This window comes from Scomber japonicus, chromosome 15, assembly GCF_027409825.1.
Source record: "Scomber japonicus isolate fScoJap1 chromosome 15, fScoJap1.pri, whole genome shotgun sequence".
Lineage (NCBI taxonomy): Eukaryota > Metazoa > Chordata > Actinopteri > Scombriformes > Scombridae > Scomber > Scomber japonicus.
Genome location: NC_070592.1, coordinates 16732738 through 16748984, shown reverse-complemented (window position 1 = coordinate 16748984; position 16247 = coordinate 16732738). Strand labels below are relative to the sequence as shown.

Genomic DNA, 16247 nt, shown 5'->3' with positions numbered 1-16247 from the left:
AAACTGTAGCTTGACTGAACATTTTGAACAAATTATTAACAATATGTGCCATATTAAAGCATAGTGTGATTTTAAAGTCAAGGGCAGCCTGTGTGTGAAATAATTTGAGGGTTTGGAGAGCAACAAAACACGAGCAAAATGGGTCAGCTACAATCCAAACCCCCGATTGACAGCTTTGGTAAGAGGATGACTGCTCATGTAGCCACTCCTCATTTCACTAAAGCATTCAGCACATTCTGCGTCTGGCTCTTCCTGTCTTAGAGGGACGCTTTACAAGTGAGTCCTGTCATCTTCAGTCAACCTCAAAGTCTTGTTGAGACCTCATCCACCTGACCTACAGAACAGCAGAGTACGAGGAAGACGGGAGTATAAGGAAAGAGGTCAGGAATGTGCACTTATCCAATTCAGCCTTGTCATATCGACATGTCGCAGTTTACACTTAAGAAAATGATGATTGTTGAAGGAATTAGGGGCCGGGCCAGACACACACAGGCAGCAAACACACTTAATGTTTAGGTTTTAAACCTTCATTACATGAGGAAACAGGCTTAAAAAATTCTAAGCCTATTCCCCAAATACCTGTGTGTTTACCGCGCTTTAATTACCCGTCTCGTATTCAGAAGCTGCCTGGGGAATTTACAGCATGACAGCTCCTATCAGGGGACTTTGTTTGAAGCCTCAGGGATGATGGTCCACTTTGTTACAATGACGGTGTGAACATGGGGGCGAAAGTAGGCAAAATGTTCACAGCGAAAGCAGATTATGTACCTTTAATATTCCCATAACAATGTTAATAGTGTGCTGTGAAATTTCAATCCACAAAAAAACCCTGCAATCCCAATCGATCGACCCACGACTGATCGAAACATTACAGTAAATTCATTAAAAGTTATAATTGAGAGTGTCACAGAGTATGAGGAATGTGCTTTTGTTTTCGACAGACTCGAAGTCACCATGAAAGCTCTCATTTCCGAGCAGGCACCAATGGAGACACGTGCATCCTACTGCCCACTTTACCAGTTTGTTCAATGAGATTTTGTCATCTGCGCTCATCACATGCGTTGTGTTGGTTCTATTAAATCAGCGTCTGAGGTGAAAAACAAACAGTCATGAAATCATCTGTTGTTCCCCTGGTAACAAAAACCTACCGTAATGATGTCTCTATAGCTCCGAACGTTGCTGTTCGAAGCAGAGACGGACTCCTCCTCCTGCCCTTCCTCCTCTTCCCCACACTCATCCTCTTCTTCTGTGGCCTCGTAGCCCTCGTCAGGACAGAGGTCGCTCTCTTTTTCTTCTGTGTTGGTCATCATGTCGATCAGGTGCTCCAAGGGCGGGCTGAGTTCACGCTCCTCATTTTCTTTGAGCCCGAAGTCGAGAGCTTTGTAGATCATGACACCCAGTGAGTCAATAACCTGCGGGATGATTGGAGATCATTATTGTGGAGAATCAAAGAATAAAATAATATTATAGTTTTGTTTTTGTTTTTGAGTTTCTATAGAAGAAGGAACTTTGTGAGATTAGATTTAGTTTCTTTTTTTTTTCTAGATTTTGTTTGGCAGATGCCTTTATTTGAAAGTGACAGGAAATTACGGGAGAGAGAGGGGGGTGTGACATGCAGAAAGGTCCGCCAGCTGGGACTGCGTAGATGGCATGCGCTCTTAACAACTTGACCACCTGCGCACCCTTAGATTTAGTTTCTATGTTGTGGCGTAGTCATGGAGACTTTAATCACAGTCACAGTTTTAATGTATTCACATTTTAATTAATTTGCAAATGACATCCCAAGCCTTCCCCAATATCAGGCACAAAAAATTTAATATAAATTTCATTACAGCATTTATTTATCATACCTGCCCATTGTGATTTTTGCTTTTTTATTGTTGGTGGCTAAAATATTAAATAAATAATGATAATAATAATAATAATAATAATAATAATAATAATAATAATAATAATAAATACAACATAGGCTTACACACACAACTGCTCTTCAAACTAGCAGTTATGTTTATTTGTTCAATCTTCAGGAACAATTTAATTAAGCCAGGACAGTCAGACATATAAAATATGTTTTTCCATTTCCACACTCCCCTGTAATTGCCCTCTGCGCCTCTATAATTAATGGCACACCAGCACATCCTAATGGACCAGGCCTGTTTCATAGCACCCATGTCTCAGTTAGATAAACAACTCCATCTACAACAAACTCAATTCACCTGAGCAGACAAGATGTCCTCAAACCAGATGTGAAATTAGGGCAGAATGTTCCTCCAAACAGCATGATTATTACCATAATCTGGCGATGATTTCATTTCATCACCGCCTACACTCATTATTAAGCGGGGTATGACCTCCCTTTTTTTCCCCCAGCTTGTTTCAACTCATCTTAATGTCTCATCTACTGTCAGGCCACAACAAGACAAAGTTGTTCTTTCAGTGCAGCATTTGCAGTTGGCTTGTTTCCAGCATGTCCTCTCCCAACAACTTAATAAAACCGCTGCTGTCAGCGCAACAAGTGAGTACTTTCTGTAACCACTAATGTGAGCTGAGTGGTCATGTAAGGATGAGATTTCAGAGCTGAGAGTCAACTCAAGTCAATTTTATTTATATAGCGCCAACTCACAACAGAAGTTATCTCAGGGCACTTTTCACGTAGAGCAAGTCGAGACTGTGATTTAAACTTTAAAAAACATCACAGAGACCCAACATTCACCCGTGAGCTAAAAAAACCCCAGTGAAACAAAAATGGAAGACCCGAGATAACCTTTAGAAACCTTAAGAAGATGAATGCCAACACATTTGTAGGACGGGACAGCTGATGTGATTCAGACTGACTCGGAGCTCAATGACGGCGGGAACATTTTGGGTCGGGACGGCAGCGCTTCATTTTAACTCGAGGTTATACCTTAAAAATGACATTTCATGCAAAAAAAATAATAAAAAAATAATCATATTAATTAAATATTAGAAATACTTTAGAAAATAATTATTAGTTGCAGCCTTATCCACAAGAGTGTATTCTTAATTAATTAGTAAACTAATCCTTATTTTGAGTGTTTGATTAGAAAACGTCCTGTTATGTGAATTGGGTCGTTAAGTCATTTCATTTCAATTAAATAATAATCATCTTGTCTGGCACCAGAATAATTAAAGACATTAAGTTATTTGTCCTGAAACCAATCTTAGTTATGTAATATTAAGCATCTGGAAATGAGCTGTCCCAGTGTGATATTTGTATTTTTCCTCAGCTTAAATCACATTTCTCCTTTGTTCCTCCATAGTTTCCAGTGATATTCTGGTCCTACATTGATTTGTATGATGTCCAACAAGTTGTGCAGCCTGTTACGGCCGCAATGTTTGGACTGGATTTGGCGCAGTTATCCTCCATCTTAAATGAAACTGCCAGCTGGTATTTATCTGTTTGTGATTCTCCGTGGTTTCTGTGTTCTTAGCGTGAAACAGGTTTCAGTGTTTAAACAGAGCGTTCCCAAAATACAGCGTAGTGGTTTCCAATGCTCAAAGGTTCTGAACTTAACCGGAAATGTTTTAATACTATAGCCAATGTTGATGAATTAAAAAATTATCCTCTCAATCCTAAAACCTACTTTCTACAGATCTACAGGAAGAAAGCCACAAGCCCTTCTGTACATCTACATTAATCATTTTATCTCAAACTCAACTAATCAATCAGCCAGTTAATCCTACTCAGCTAAAAGTATATTTAATGAGTGACAGCCCAATGCTGCTTTAAAGAATGAATATTTAATACATATTTAAACAATATAATATCATCAATCAACATCTTAAAGCCATTTTGAGAAGGCTTTGTTCAGGCAGTAAAATCATCAGGTGAGAACTTTAATATGCGCTGCATGCTGTGTCATGACCATCATGACTGTACTGTGTGTTCTTATACAGAAAGGAACGGAGCCGCATTGTTGAAGAAGGGAGGTGCCCAAATAAAAGAGTAGATGTAGGTGGAGATGGTTTTGATGGGCAAGGCTGGCGTGCCAGTGTTTGGGTATGGTGCCAGGGAACAGTACTTGGCTGATGAATCGAGGCGTCGAGCACACAGGAGGGAAAGGGTGTTGACGGAGCATGTCTGGGCTCACAGACTTCAGTAACCGGAGGAGAAAAATCATTATGAATAGAGTCAAGTTTGGGCTTGCATCACTAAAGGTGTTTTTAATTACTATGTTTGCCTTTTATCTTTTTAAGACACATGGCGTCGCTGTCCTATGAAAACTATGACTCTAAAACGTGCACTTTTTTAACGAGCCACTAAAAACATCCATGAATTCTGATTTTCAGATAGTCCAATTAATTGTTTTAATGGGTTACAAAGCACGTACAGTACATGTTCAGGATTATATTTTTATCTTGAGGCTAAACTTTAATATCTTTGAATGAAATATAAACTTTCTCAGATATGTTTGCACATGTCTGAGCCCAAATTAGATCCTTAATTTATGATTGGACAATGTGAACAAGCTATGGAATAACTTTAGACAGTCATATGAGGGCATCTACAAACCATCTGACGTCAGTTCAATGGGGAAGTGGAGGTAATACTGCAAAAGGAGTGTTCACAGAAGAATGAATCTCTGACTATTGACCTGAAGGCGGCATTTTTAACAAAGATGTCTGTCATTATAACAGTATACATAAATCACACACACATGTTATGTTATGCACCCTTTCTGGAAAAAGGAGATTGTTCACTGAGCAAAGAAGTTAAACTGTAAACCACTTCCTTTTCCTTTGTCAATGATCACATATAAATGTATAAATGATTATAACTCTACCTGCACATTTCTACATCATCTGACATACAGCGGGCCTTTACCTGTCTCTACAGTTTGAGCTTACACTATTAAAAAAATAATAATAATAAGATTACAAGAAACACAGCTGGAGGACAAATGGCTGAAATGGACATTTTTCAAGACCTTGAACAGCAACAAAGACTATTGAAAGAACATTAGATACAGAGGACGAAACTGAGAACTAACGAATGAACAAGAAGGAATGCAATTACCAACAGGACTTGTTTTTGTTTTTTGTTTTCTAGTGTGGCTTTGTTTGGTTTCTGTATTGTCTGTTGTGACGTGTACGTGTGTTGGTGGATGCTCATACGAAATGTGAAAACTCAATAAAAACTAAAGTGAAAAAAAAAAAAAAGTCCCATCAGACCCGGCAGAGGTTGAGTGCCTTCATCCTAGTGGTGTTCAAGCTCTTGTGAAACATTATGTATAAGACTAAACAGGATATTTATTTATTCATGGAATAAAGATGAAAATATATGAAATTATGCAACAAAGACAAGCAGTACAGTAAGAGCCAGATGTTTCTGAATGTGTGTGACTAGAAACTGCTCATTTTATATCTTATTTACGGATCAAATTCTCTAACTTCCAGTCATATCAGTGCATAGAATAAACAAGGAAATGAACACAGATTATTTGATTGTGTTTTCCATGAAATCCAACACAACTCTCTATATTTAATATTACATGCTTAAGAATAATCACTTCTATTCTGAATTACCAAAACAATCCCGCTCTCTTTCTGGAAAACAATGTTTTGAGGTGTTTTACTGTTATCGTTTAGCAACCATCTCTATGTGCATCTGATAATCCCTTTCCGAGGCTAAAATAAATATCCTACTCCTTGGTGTCTTATTATATAACCTTATAATCCGTGTGTAGGACAACATGCGCTGTAGTGGGCGGGGATGCTAGAGTGGCATACCGTGCAGGGGGTCCCACCAGGATGCAACGGTTTATATTGGACCAAATGAAGTAAACCAACATCTATTGATCTCAAGTTGAGAAGATGTGGGAAATGATTTTACATCCATGTCCGATTCCAAGCGTTCAAAGTAGATTGGATTTACAACTGGTGAGCACATGCTACATTGGCAGGGCATGATTAGATTTAGCAAAAAGTGATTCAACAGTAGCTGAAACAAAAAAGCCCACTGTTCATACATCATTAATTGGAGCACTCTGAGCAATAATCTGTGTATGTCATCCAAGATTTAGGCACTCCAGAGCATAAGTAACAACAGATTGGGCTCAATTTTCCTAATATACCGATCACGATGACTCCAAACTGACCTAATAACTTATATGACAAAGACTAATGTGTCAGTGTACACGGGGAAACTGATTCTTATTATTGTTATATGTTCCAGTAATAGATAAGCATCCAGTTTGTCTCATATTGGTGTCAGAAGTTATGGTGAAGAAGGAAGTGCAGGATCCATAGCCAACATGTAGGCTACTGGGTGAAAAAACAGCTTAGTTTTCCACTTACACATCACAATTTCATTTGAAGACTTGTGACTCAGAGGAATGAGGCAAGGAGGCGAAGCAGAGGAGCAGCAGGAGGAGGAAGGAGGGGGACAAGTATGTGGATAAACAGTCGAAAAAGACGGCCAGAAAATCCACCGCTGGGTTTCGGGCACAGGCTGAAATGTTCAGTAGCATACCACAAATTGAACAGCAGCCTCCACTGCAGGAAAAGTGGAAGTCTGCCACAGTGGATGACACACGCATATGTTCCCCCCCTCAGTGAGGTACTGGCCGACCGCAGGTAACACAGGAAATCGCCTACTGTACATTTATTAAATGCAACTTAGGAAACGTAACGGGATGAGTCATCTTGGTTTCAAAGAAGAAAAAAAATTGTATCACTGAGAATAAATTCAGCCTCAGTGTCGGTGCATTACTGAGACAGGTTAAACAGTTTACTTAATACAAAAATACTCTTTTCTCACGCTCCTCAAACACAAACTGATACACAGTGCTTAACATGACATCATTGCCTCTAATAAGAAGGCTGATGTTTTCCAACAATGAGATGTTTTATTCTAAAGAGTCTCCTTTTCCCATGAAGACCTGTGTCAGAGGCATTGTCCTGAAAATCAATGACGAATACGAAGATCATTTTTTACTCATGAATGACCTTTTTCTCCTCAAGGAACGGATGTGGCCTTAAGGGCTATACTCACAGTCAGGCCACACAGCCAGGCAAACGAGTTTTGTCACTCATGAATATAAATGCCACTTCTGGTGACGCTACAGTTCATGTGACTCTGAGCTATGAGCTTGACTGCTACTGCTCTGTTCAGGGGTGTTTTAGTGTGTGTGTTGCATTCTTGCCCCCTCTGCTTAAATAAAGATTTAAATAAACACTATGCCTTTATTTTAAACTTTGAACTGCAGGTTTTTTTTCTTGTATCTACAGCCATTTTACATGACTAAGTATTTGATATCAAAAAGTTCTGAATACAGAACTAAAACTAACCAAATAACTCAAAAAATAAGGCTACATTGAAACCTACACCTCTCAGTTAGGTAAATCGTCTCATACTAGCAGTACAAGAGGAGCAGCCATGATGGGGGAAGCATCAGTGAGTCAACCAGTACGCAGATGGGCAAAGAATGAGTTGTTTGTGTTAAAGAGCAGCATTAACACTCACACAAACACGCAAGGGAGGAAACATTCAGGCTGTGTGTTGTTGAGTCCCATAGACTGACATACAACTGTTCCTAGTTTCTCACTATTAAACTGTCATTATTAAAATGTCCATTCACACTGTGATAATGTAGATCAGAATATCTAAGATCTGCAGTAGGAGAAGAAAAGTCATGAAATCTGCCACTTTTCAAATTAAAAGTCCTAACAGTGTTCATGTAGATTTTAGCAGCTGCCCTGAAATAAGTCCAGGAGAGTTCACATCATCACACTTTGTATTTGCAGTGGAGGCCTGAGGCGTCACTACCACACCACCATGGTCATCTGAGTTCACAAACCAGTCAGCTAAGCAGCCTTTAGCATTTTGCTGCAGTAGTAAAGCAAAGCCATCACAACACACACAGTTACATAACCGGAGCTAAATCTTAGAGGTCTTTCACCACAGGAGCGGATACTCCCGGAGCCTCCCGTAGTCTGCAGCATCACTATTGTGGTTCATAGTAGATGAGAGCAAAAATAAATGCATTTTAAAAGATGTCGAGCATGCACTCCTCTGTGAATTCAGCTGGAAACTGCTGAGTACTGAGAAACTACCGCTGCTTTTCCACGTCATCATTTCTTGTTGTCAGTATGAAGATGTAAGCCGAAGGATGACGGTGAGGCTGAAATGATTCCTTTAAACAAAATTCAACAACAACAACAACAACTTCAAAAACACAAATAACACTTAATACTAAGAAGAATCCGTTTTTCTATCCAATGTCCCAAAAACATCCCCCAAAAAAGAGGACTAACCTACAGAGTCCAGTTAATTCTAATATCATTCAATAGTGGAAAAAATAACTAAGTCTCTCTCTATTTAGTTTGATCTAAAAACACAAATCTGACTCATTCTCACACTTTTCTGCAGAATCACTACTGGGAAATATCTGTGGCAATAGATCTGATAACTTGATGAACTTCACAGATTGAGGAGGAAACAGTAAACTGTAATCTCTCAGGCCTGACTGGACCAGAAAAAGGAGAGGTAGGTTTCTTCGGTATTGGTTTTAAATAGAACATGCGGCTTCAAATAGTTCAGGCTACTCAATAAAATGCATTTCTGTGGCTTTGTGCTTGCTGTGAATATCCCTGTATAGGCAGAAATGTAACCTCTGGGGCTGTAATATAAGCTGCTGTAATTGAAGCTTTCAATGTCACAAAATCACTTGATTGATCAGGATAAAAGCAGGATGTAACACAATGAGGTCACTGCTACATGCAGGGTTCAAACTGGGTGTCACTCAGTCACTGCAGTGGACTATGACTGAGCTCAAAGGCCACGTCTACAAACAGGCTTGCAAACATGTTGCACGCTCGGCTACAAAACTCCTGAAATCATTTAAATCTAATATTATAAATTCATTCACACATTCGCAAACTAAAAACCCGACAGCTGTGGAAAGAAACTACATGAATAGTAATAATTGTGCAGTCTGATGTCAGAGCTGACTTGTGTGAGAACTGGTTTGTGTTGACACGGGGGGCAGTGTGCTAATATACAGTAACACACACACACACATACACACGCACGAAAGCACGCAAGCAGCCGCTGTTCACCCAGCTGCAGCATGGACGCCACTACTGTACACTGTTTACATGCAGAGATATGCACTGTCCACCATCTGAACCAAATTCATCTGATGAGCAGGAAAGAAGATCGGAGAGGATGAAGAGCCCCAGATCAGGTCTGTGATTGAGCTACACTTCATATCTAGAGTATGATGGAGTGCATTATTATTATTTGGAGTTATTACATTAAACCCTTACAGTAACTGCTGTTAAGAAACCAGGCTTATTAGGATCCATTTCAAAATCCAAGGTTTTACCTCGTGGATGATGCTGGCAAACTAATCATCTTGGCCCGAAATCGATGGAGCTGACTAGACCTGGCAAACTGGAGAACCTATAATAGGATACTACTACTAATCTCACCTTAATCTTCAACATGACAACGAACTGGGTTAAGCTCGTCCTGTTAGCTACACCGACGTCTCACATAAATTCTTTTCTTGATCGAAATATTCACTATTAACCACTGAGGTGACTATACGGCACCGACGCAAACTCAAGACCGGTTTAAATGAGGAGGAGAAATCTCTATCCAGTTTGTCTTTATTGATATTTATCCTACTGGTGGGAAGACAGACAGATAGAGAAAGTGGGTCAACTCACCACAAGCTGGTGATTAACCCCAAAAGACTCAAGTGTGTGGAAGTGAGGAAGACACTACATACATTCACAGCTTCTAAACAGGGACTATGGACACAGTGTGACCATGTGTGAACATGTTGTGTGCTAAAGGTGTATGTACTAAATAAATTGGCTTGAATGATCTGAATGAAATTGGGTCAGGGAAAAAGCACCAGGACAACTTCATAGCTCCAATTAACAGCCCTTTGGAACATAAAATTACATTAAGCAAAAGTAAAAAAAACAAAAAAACGAATGACGTGAATCAACAAATGAGAACAAACAAATCAGAAATCAAAATATCGAACACATACAGGTGACCAACTATCAATCAATGAGAATAACAAACAAACACATTTTAAAAATTAAAGTCCTTTAAGGTTTAACCACATAGTTGAATGTGTGTGTGTGATCGTCATGCTGAAAGGCCCTAGCAACCATTACTTAAGATGTTATTTCGAGAATTTCCATGAAACAACCAACAAACCCAGTTTAGGGCCGAATCCTGGCAATATGAGGAAACTGAATTATCCAAGAAGTGACCCAGCATCACTAAAGTTCATTTAAACCTGCGGTTGATTTGAAGTAATCTGAAACAAGCTGTAAATACATAGCTGACACATTATCACCTTTTGTGGCTCATACATCAAATTTGTTAGCATCAACAGTTGCCTATTTACGCGCAGAGCAACATTAGCATTCATTTAAAGTTGTATTTTTTTGTCATCTGGTTAAATTAAGTTTAATATTCACTTCTCTTTTAGCTCCATTTTACGTCTCTACTAATGTAAGCTAAATGTGCCACTGTGTTTACCTGCTAGGGGCTAATTGCGTGCCATGAGATTTTAGCTGAAAACCCAAATGAAAAATGTTGAGGAGCAAAAACATTGTGAGTGACACCACCATTTAATCAGCTGTCAAAATAAAAAGTATTGATCATAGTAGCTTTAAATCAAAGCTAAAAGAAATGTGGGAAGGTTACAGAATAAAAGGAGGGAAGACACCTTTAGCGTTCTTACTTAAAAGCGTCGGTAGTGATGGGATTTCATCTGTGTTTTGACTGTCAGCTGACGTAGAGGAATCCTATTTCAGACATACTGTGCATGCCTGCAATCACATGAACGAGACAAACACGACGGACGATCTGCCTGCTGCAGGGTTGACAGAGCACTCCCTGTGTAATTAGCCTATGCACACACGAGAAAGCTTTCTCCTCCTAACATTAAGTTGTGTACCTTTTGCTCGGCCGCGTGCTGATTCACGTGGATTCGGTGATGATGGATGAGTGAACAATAGTAGCCAAAAAAAGTAATGCATTTATGTACAAAAGCAGCCCGACACAAACAAAGACTCATTCTCTTTTAAGTGCGGAGAGTGCTGTTTGTAGAGTGTGTACACCCACTCACCGTGCATCATGAAAACACTCAAGAGGATGTCATGCTTTGCTTATTAAAATCTGAATGCATAAAAATCTGTTTTATGTTAAGGACAACTTTCTGAATGCTTTTGGTAAGAGGTAAGCTTGTTTTATGTTTGACTGGTTGTACACTGAGCACCTTTCTACTCGTTCCTAGAGAGAAAACTGGCCCTAAATACATGAAGACACCAGAATTTACCAGCACTGATAATCAGTTAATGCCAATTGAAATATCTTCTTGCACCAGTATGGTAGTGGATATGTTTTCCTCAAAGTTAATATCAATTTTACAACACGCTGTGTGGTGCATCTGCTCACACAATAGCTTCAGTGGTGGGCACGCTGTGAAAACAGATTCTGAAACTGTTTTGTCTAAGTGACAGAAATAATAAGTCAATTGCACAAACATTCAAGGTAAAAAGCATCTAAAATAGGAATGTGAATGCTCAGCGGGTAATACAACTACTGGATTGTGGCTAATAGCAAAAAATACTTTCAGCACTTGCTGAAAAGGAAATCCAATTTTACAAAAGTGCACCTGGAATTTGAAACTCACCTCTAATGACGTTGAGGGCAATCTGTATTTATCTGTAATGACAGAACACAGAGAATGGTTATTTACACTCATAAACACTGTGGATCTTTATTAATTGTGCAAGTAATTACTTGTAACAGATCAGGGAGGCAAACACACCCTCTGAATTATTACATTGCATGTACTGTACAGTTATGAAAGACGTCTTTAAGTTACAGAGGAAGCGCACATGCCTCACGCAGTGTTACACAACATGAAATATTAAAGTTAATGTGCAAGGAGTGAGCTCAGTTATCAAACAGCATCTCAGGCTGTAAAACCAGTGAGTGAATAAATTATTATGTTTTCAGTCACAGGCGCACAAGGCCTGAGGCAAAACGAGGTGTCAAAAAGGTGCCACTGGGGGCTGCTTGTGATAATGAAACTGTTCACTCACACTGTGGAGGAAGACATTTCACTGTTGACCTCCATCCATTTCCATGGAAACCCCTTTCTAGCAATACCTCAACCTTGATCGTGTGCTTATCTTCACATATATTGCTGGATCTCAGGTTGAATGTGGCCCATTGTTATACACTAGAAACCCGTTCTTAAAAATACAAAAGAGTACATCAGAGGAATTATAAGCAGCTGGATGTGCTATACTGTTGCATGCTTTTACAATCTTATCTCTCGTTCTGATTGTGTACTTTTGACACACCTGTCTCTCTCACGATTGTCACGTAAGTGCAAACAGAGGCTATCTCTTCTCAACACTGAAAAAGTTCAATTCCCTAAACCAACAATATTACATTTAAATTTAAAATCAGAGCTTCACATTAGAAATTTAACATTTGACCGCCTGTTATTGGCACAAAATGGACTGAACACAGGATGACTTCAGGTCAGAGTAACGTCAGAGATGAAAGTACAGGCAGAGAGATAGAGCTGCGGACTTTAACACCAGTCCAGTTAGAGTGTGCCATCTCATAACACTAATAAGTGCCATTTCTGTTTTGGTAATAGAGTCATTTCCAATAAAAACGAGACTATTTCTGACTGTCGTAGCTGCAATTACATGTTTTTTTAGACGTAGAGTTTAAGACACATCTGTGGAAAATAAGTGTAGCTCAGTTCCTGTGCGGGACACTAGAAAGTACGGCTTTGGGAAAATAAACAGTCATCCACCAACGCTCATCTGGGAAACACTGGGCCCTCTGTTAGTCCCAGCCAAGGAGCAGTGGCTTGGCCAGGGCTCTAGCTTCTCCTAGGGCGAGTAAATCTCAACAGGCATATTTGGAGCAGTATGCAGCATCACCCCCTGTCGATCCTGTTCAAAGAAAAGTCAACCTCTGCGTGTTCAGTAGAAATGCAGTTTGAGATCTTTTTTTTTTTACCGCATTTGATTTGCAGGTTTTATCTTTTACCCATCACTGGCCTCCAATCTAATAAGCAAATACAGCAGAGGATGCTTCAAATAGACACACTTACATCCTTATTTAAACCCATTCAGTGAGATAATTAACCAGATCAACAGTATGAATTCCAGCTCAAATACTGCACCAAATAAAAAAAAAGGAGGAAGAAAAAGTCCTTTGTAAATGTAGGCATGAATCATTGCGAATCTTGGGGTAAACAAATATCTCATCTTGATGCAGCGTTCAGGGCTTCTTCTCTAGAGTAGGAGTGCTTCATGTGAATTGATCCGACTGCAGCAAGAGCGGTGTGCTTCTCGCATAAATTGAGTCTAAAATAAGACTCAACTCGGACTCTGTGCTGCATATTAGCCTGATCCTGTTTTGTCTATTTAAAACAAGAGAAAATCTAGATACAAAGCGGCAACACAGGAAGAATGACATCAGCTGTATATTTGTGATGTAGCTGCTGGCCAAATCATAACACCTTGTTAACGTGAAGGCCATAAGCATCGATTTTCTGCTGGGGTAGTAAAAACCTCTTGAACTTGAGCTACTGAAAGCTTAATACGTCTCACATCTCTCTCATCGCCAGGCCTAATAAGAATCTCTGCAGGGCCAAGCTGTCCCAAAATACCTTGGCTACTGGCTGCAGAGTCGGTGGAGGACTCTCCTCATAATCTCCAAACTCATCTGCAGTCAGACTTCTAAAGTCTGTGCATCTAATCATCACGTTTGTTCCTATTTTTAAACAGTGCCAAAGAGGCTCAGTGCTCATGGTTTCTGTTCATAGAGTGTAACCTCCACACACAGAAGAGCATCTGGCTTTATTCAGGGTCATGAAACAGAGCTGGACTGAGGTTTCAGCTTAAAAGGGAGCGATGTTGGGGGTAGAAAGCTGGATAATGAGTTCCCGAGAGACGGGACATAACCTCAGTGCCTGAGGCTCTGCTGACTGCCACACCTCCTCCTCCTCTCACACCCAAATATATCACTCACATATTAAAGGAATGCAGTTAACAGGACACACAGTGTTCAGACATTTTGCACGTCTGGAGTCAGCTGGACCAAACCCTGCTGGAAGCCCCTATGAGAGAGATTGTACCCTTCAATACATTACAGCTTCTCAGGGACACAGATCCTTCCTCATTTTCAATGATGGCATCTAATATTAAACTATTCTTTACCTGAATTACCAGGTAGTCCTTGAGATCCTGATTAATGTGAGGTGTAAAATATACAGTAACAGTCAAAACCTTCCTCGAGTGAGAAAGTGTGTCCAAACTTGTGACTGGTAGTTGATGTCTGACTATTAAAAGACAGCAGAGCATGAAGCACCTGGATCATTAGTAGATCAACAAACAATAATTCAGCCATTAGTTAGTTAGTTTATCATTTTTAAGAACAAATGTCAGGCAATCTCTGCTTCCAGCTCCTTAACTGTAAACGTTTTCTGGTTTCTTTAGTCCTCTCTGATAGTAAAATGAATATCTTTGGGTTGTGGACTGTTGGTCTGTACAAAACAAGAAATTTTAGATTGTATCATGGACTATGGGAAACCATTTACTGACATTTTACTAATCAAGCATTGAAATAATTGTGAGTTGCAGGCCTTCATTATTTATGCAGTCCATTCACTGCCTATTTATACAGGTAACCTGTTGTCATGCTAAGCACTTTTATTAATAGGGTAGTTATTTTCTTGATTCAATCTATAAAATGTCCAAAAAATAGTGAAATAAACAAGGCAACGTGTATATATGCCTTGTTTTGTTCAACCAACAGCACAAAACTAAAACTGTATTCCATCTTTATGATCACAGAAAACTGAGTAAACAAGCAAATATTGACATTTGAAGAACAGTGAAATTTCAGAAATCTGCTTAAAAAACGACTTAAATAGCATGTTGCCACTTATTTAGGTGCATCTATTGTCTCACTGTCTATAGTCCCATGTGCATGCGTACTAACTCCCACCTTGTTATGATCACACTACATTAAAAACGTGTCTCCATTGTGTTTAACATGCAGCACACACCAAAACACCTGCTCTTACCCTTTCCCTCCTCGAGCATTCATTTGTGCTTTTACCTAAATGCCACAACGCAAATAATAATGAAGCAGTTAGCAGCAAAATTAGTCATCCGTCTTTGGCTTTTGGCCTCTATTGCTGGCTCCCTGTGATATCGCTTTGACTGGACCCAAGGCGCTGTGCAGTTTGACTCCATCGTATGGCGCATGGTTCATTGTTTACTCAAGTTAACTGACCGCTGCAGGAGGATAGTTTTAAATATGAACCCAGCAGCCATTCCTCATCTACCAGCCCCGCCAACACCCCCAATTGAATAGAAGAAATTATATTAATCAGGTTGATAACACAGGCTACGTATCGGAATCTGCTCTGAGAAGAAGCCCTGGCTTTTTAAATAATTGACAATACAGCTTTCTTGGTGTTATAGATTTACAGCAGCTATGCGGTGATCTATGATGAATTATTAACAACCACATCGGGCGTCTGTAAACAAATTCGCCACATGGCTGGAAGCAGACAGACACAACAACATGGCCTCTTTGTAGAGATGCTCCATTGGCCTCGGCCTGTGAGTGATGTGGAGGATAAAATGCTTCATTGTTGGCAGCCTGCTGAAGAGATATCACTCTTTTTGTCGTTTAAGCTGCGCAGTTACTCAAAAACCAGACAAATGCTGTGGTCGTCGTGGACACCTAGCACGCCTCGGCCCGTTTACCTGTGCTTCCTTCAAAGTGCAGTTTGACAGTCCCGTCTCTCCCGATCCTCACATCCCCGGGTCCTTCAATCCTCCTCGGATAGGCAACAGCTGAAGCACCGGAGGAGCTTTTCCTCCGATGTTTCTGCGCTAAAGTCCTACAACACTGGTAACACACTGCCCATGCTTGCTCCTCGTTTATCGGCTGGTTGTACAGCGTCAGGATTTCTTGTAGGGAGACCTCCTCGGCTCCGTCGCCGCAGTCCATGTTCACCTCCCCGGTGTTCAAATCCCCAACGATATCCCGGAGAACGGCCGGCGAAGTCAACATCCCGTCGTCTGTCCCCGGTCGTTTAGCCATCCCTGCATTATAATGACCACATAACGTAAAGAAAAATAGACCAAATGAAGTCCTTAATTGATGTTGTGCTGCTACTCGGTAACATAAACGTAAACGTTAG

At 40.0% G+C, this 16247-nt stretch overlaps 1 protein-coding gene across 1 annotated transcript in view; it reads right to left on the bottom strand.

Annotated features, from left to right (window-relative positions):
- Positions 1-16247, bottom strand: part of spire1a (spire-type actin nucleation factor 1a) — a 31439-nt gene extending 15192 nt beyond the window's left edge. Inside the window, exons 1-3 of the mRNA XM_053333804.1 lie at positions 15808-16247; positions 11688-11719; positions 1149-1412 (exon numbers count right to left, since the gene is read on the bottom strand). Of these exons, the coding sequence (XP_053189779.1) occupies positions 1149-1412; positions 11688-11719; positions 15808-16147 (636 nt within the window). The 5' untranslated portion in view covers positions 16148-16247. The remainder of the gene's footprint in view (positions 1-1148; positions 1413-11687; positions 11720-15807) is intronic.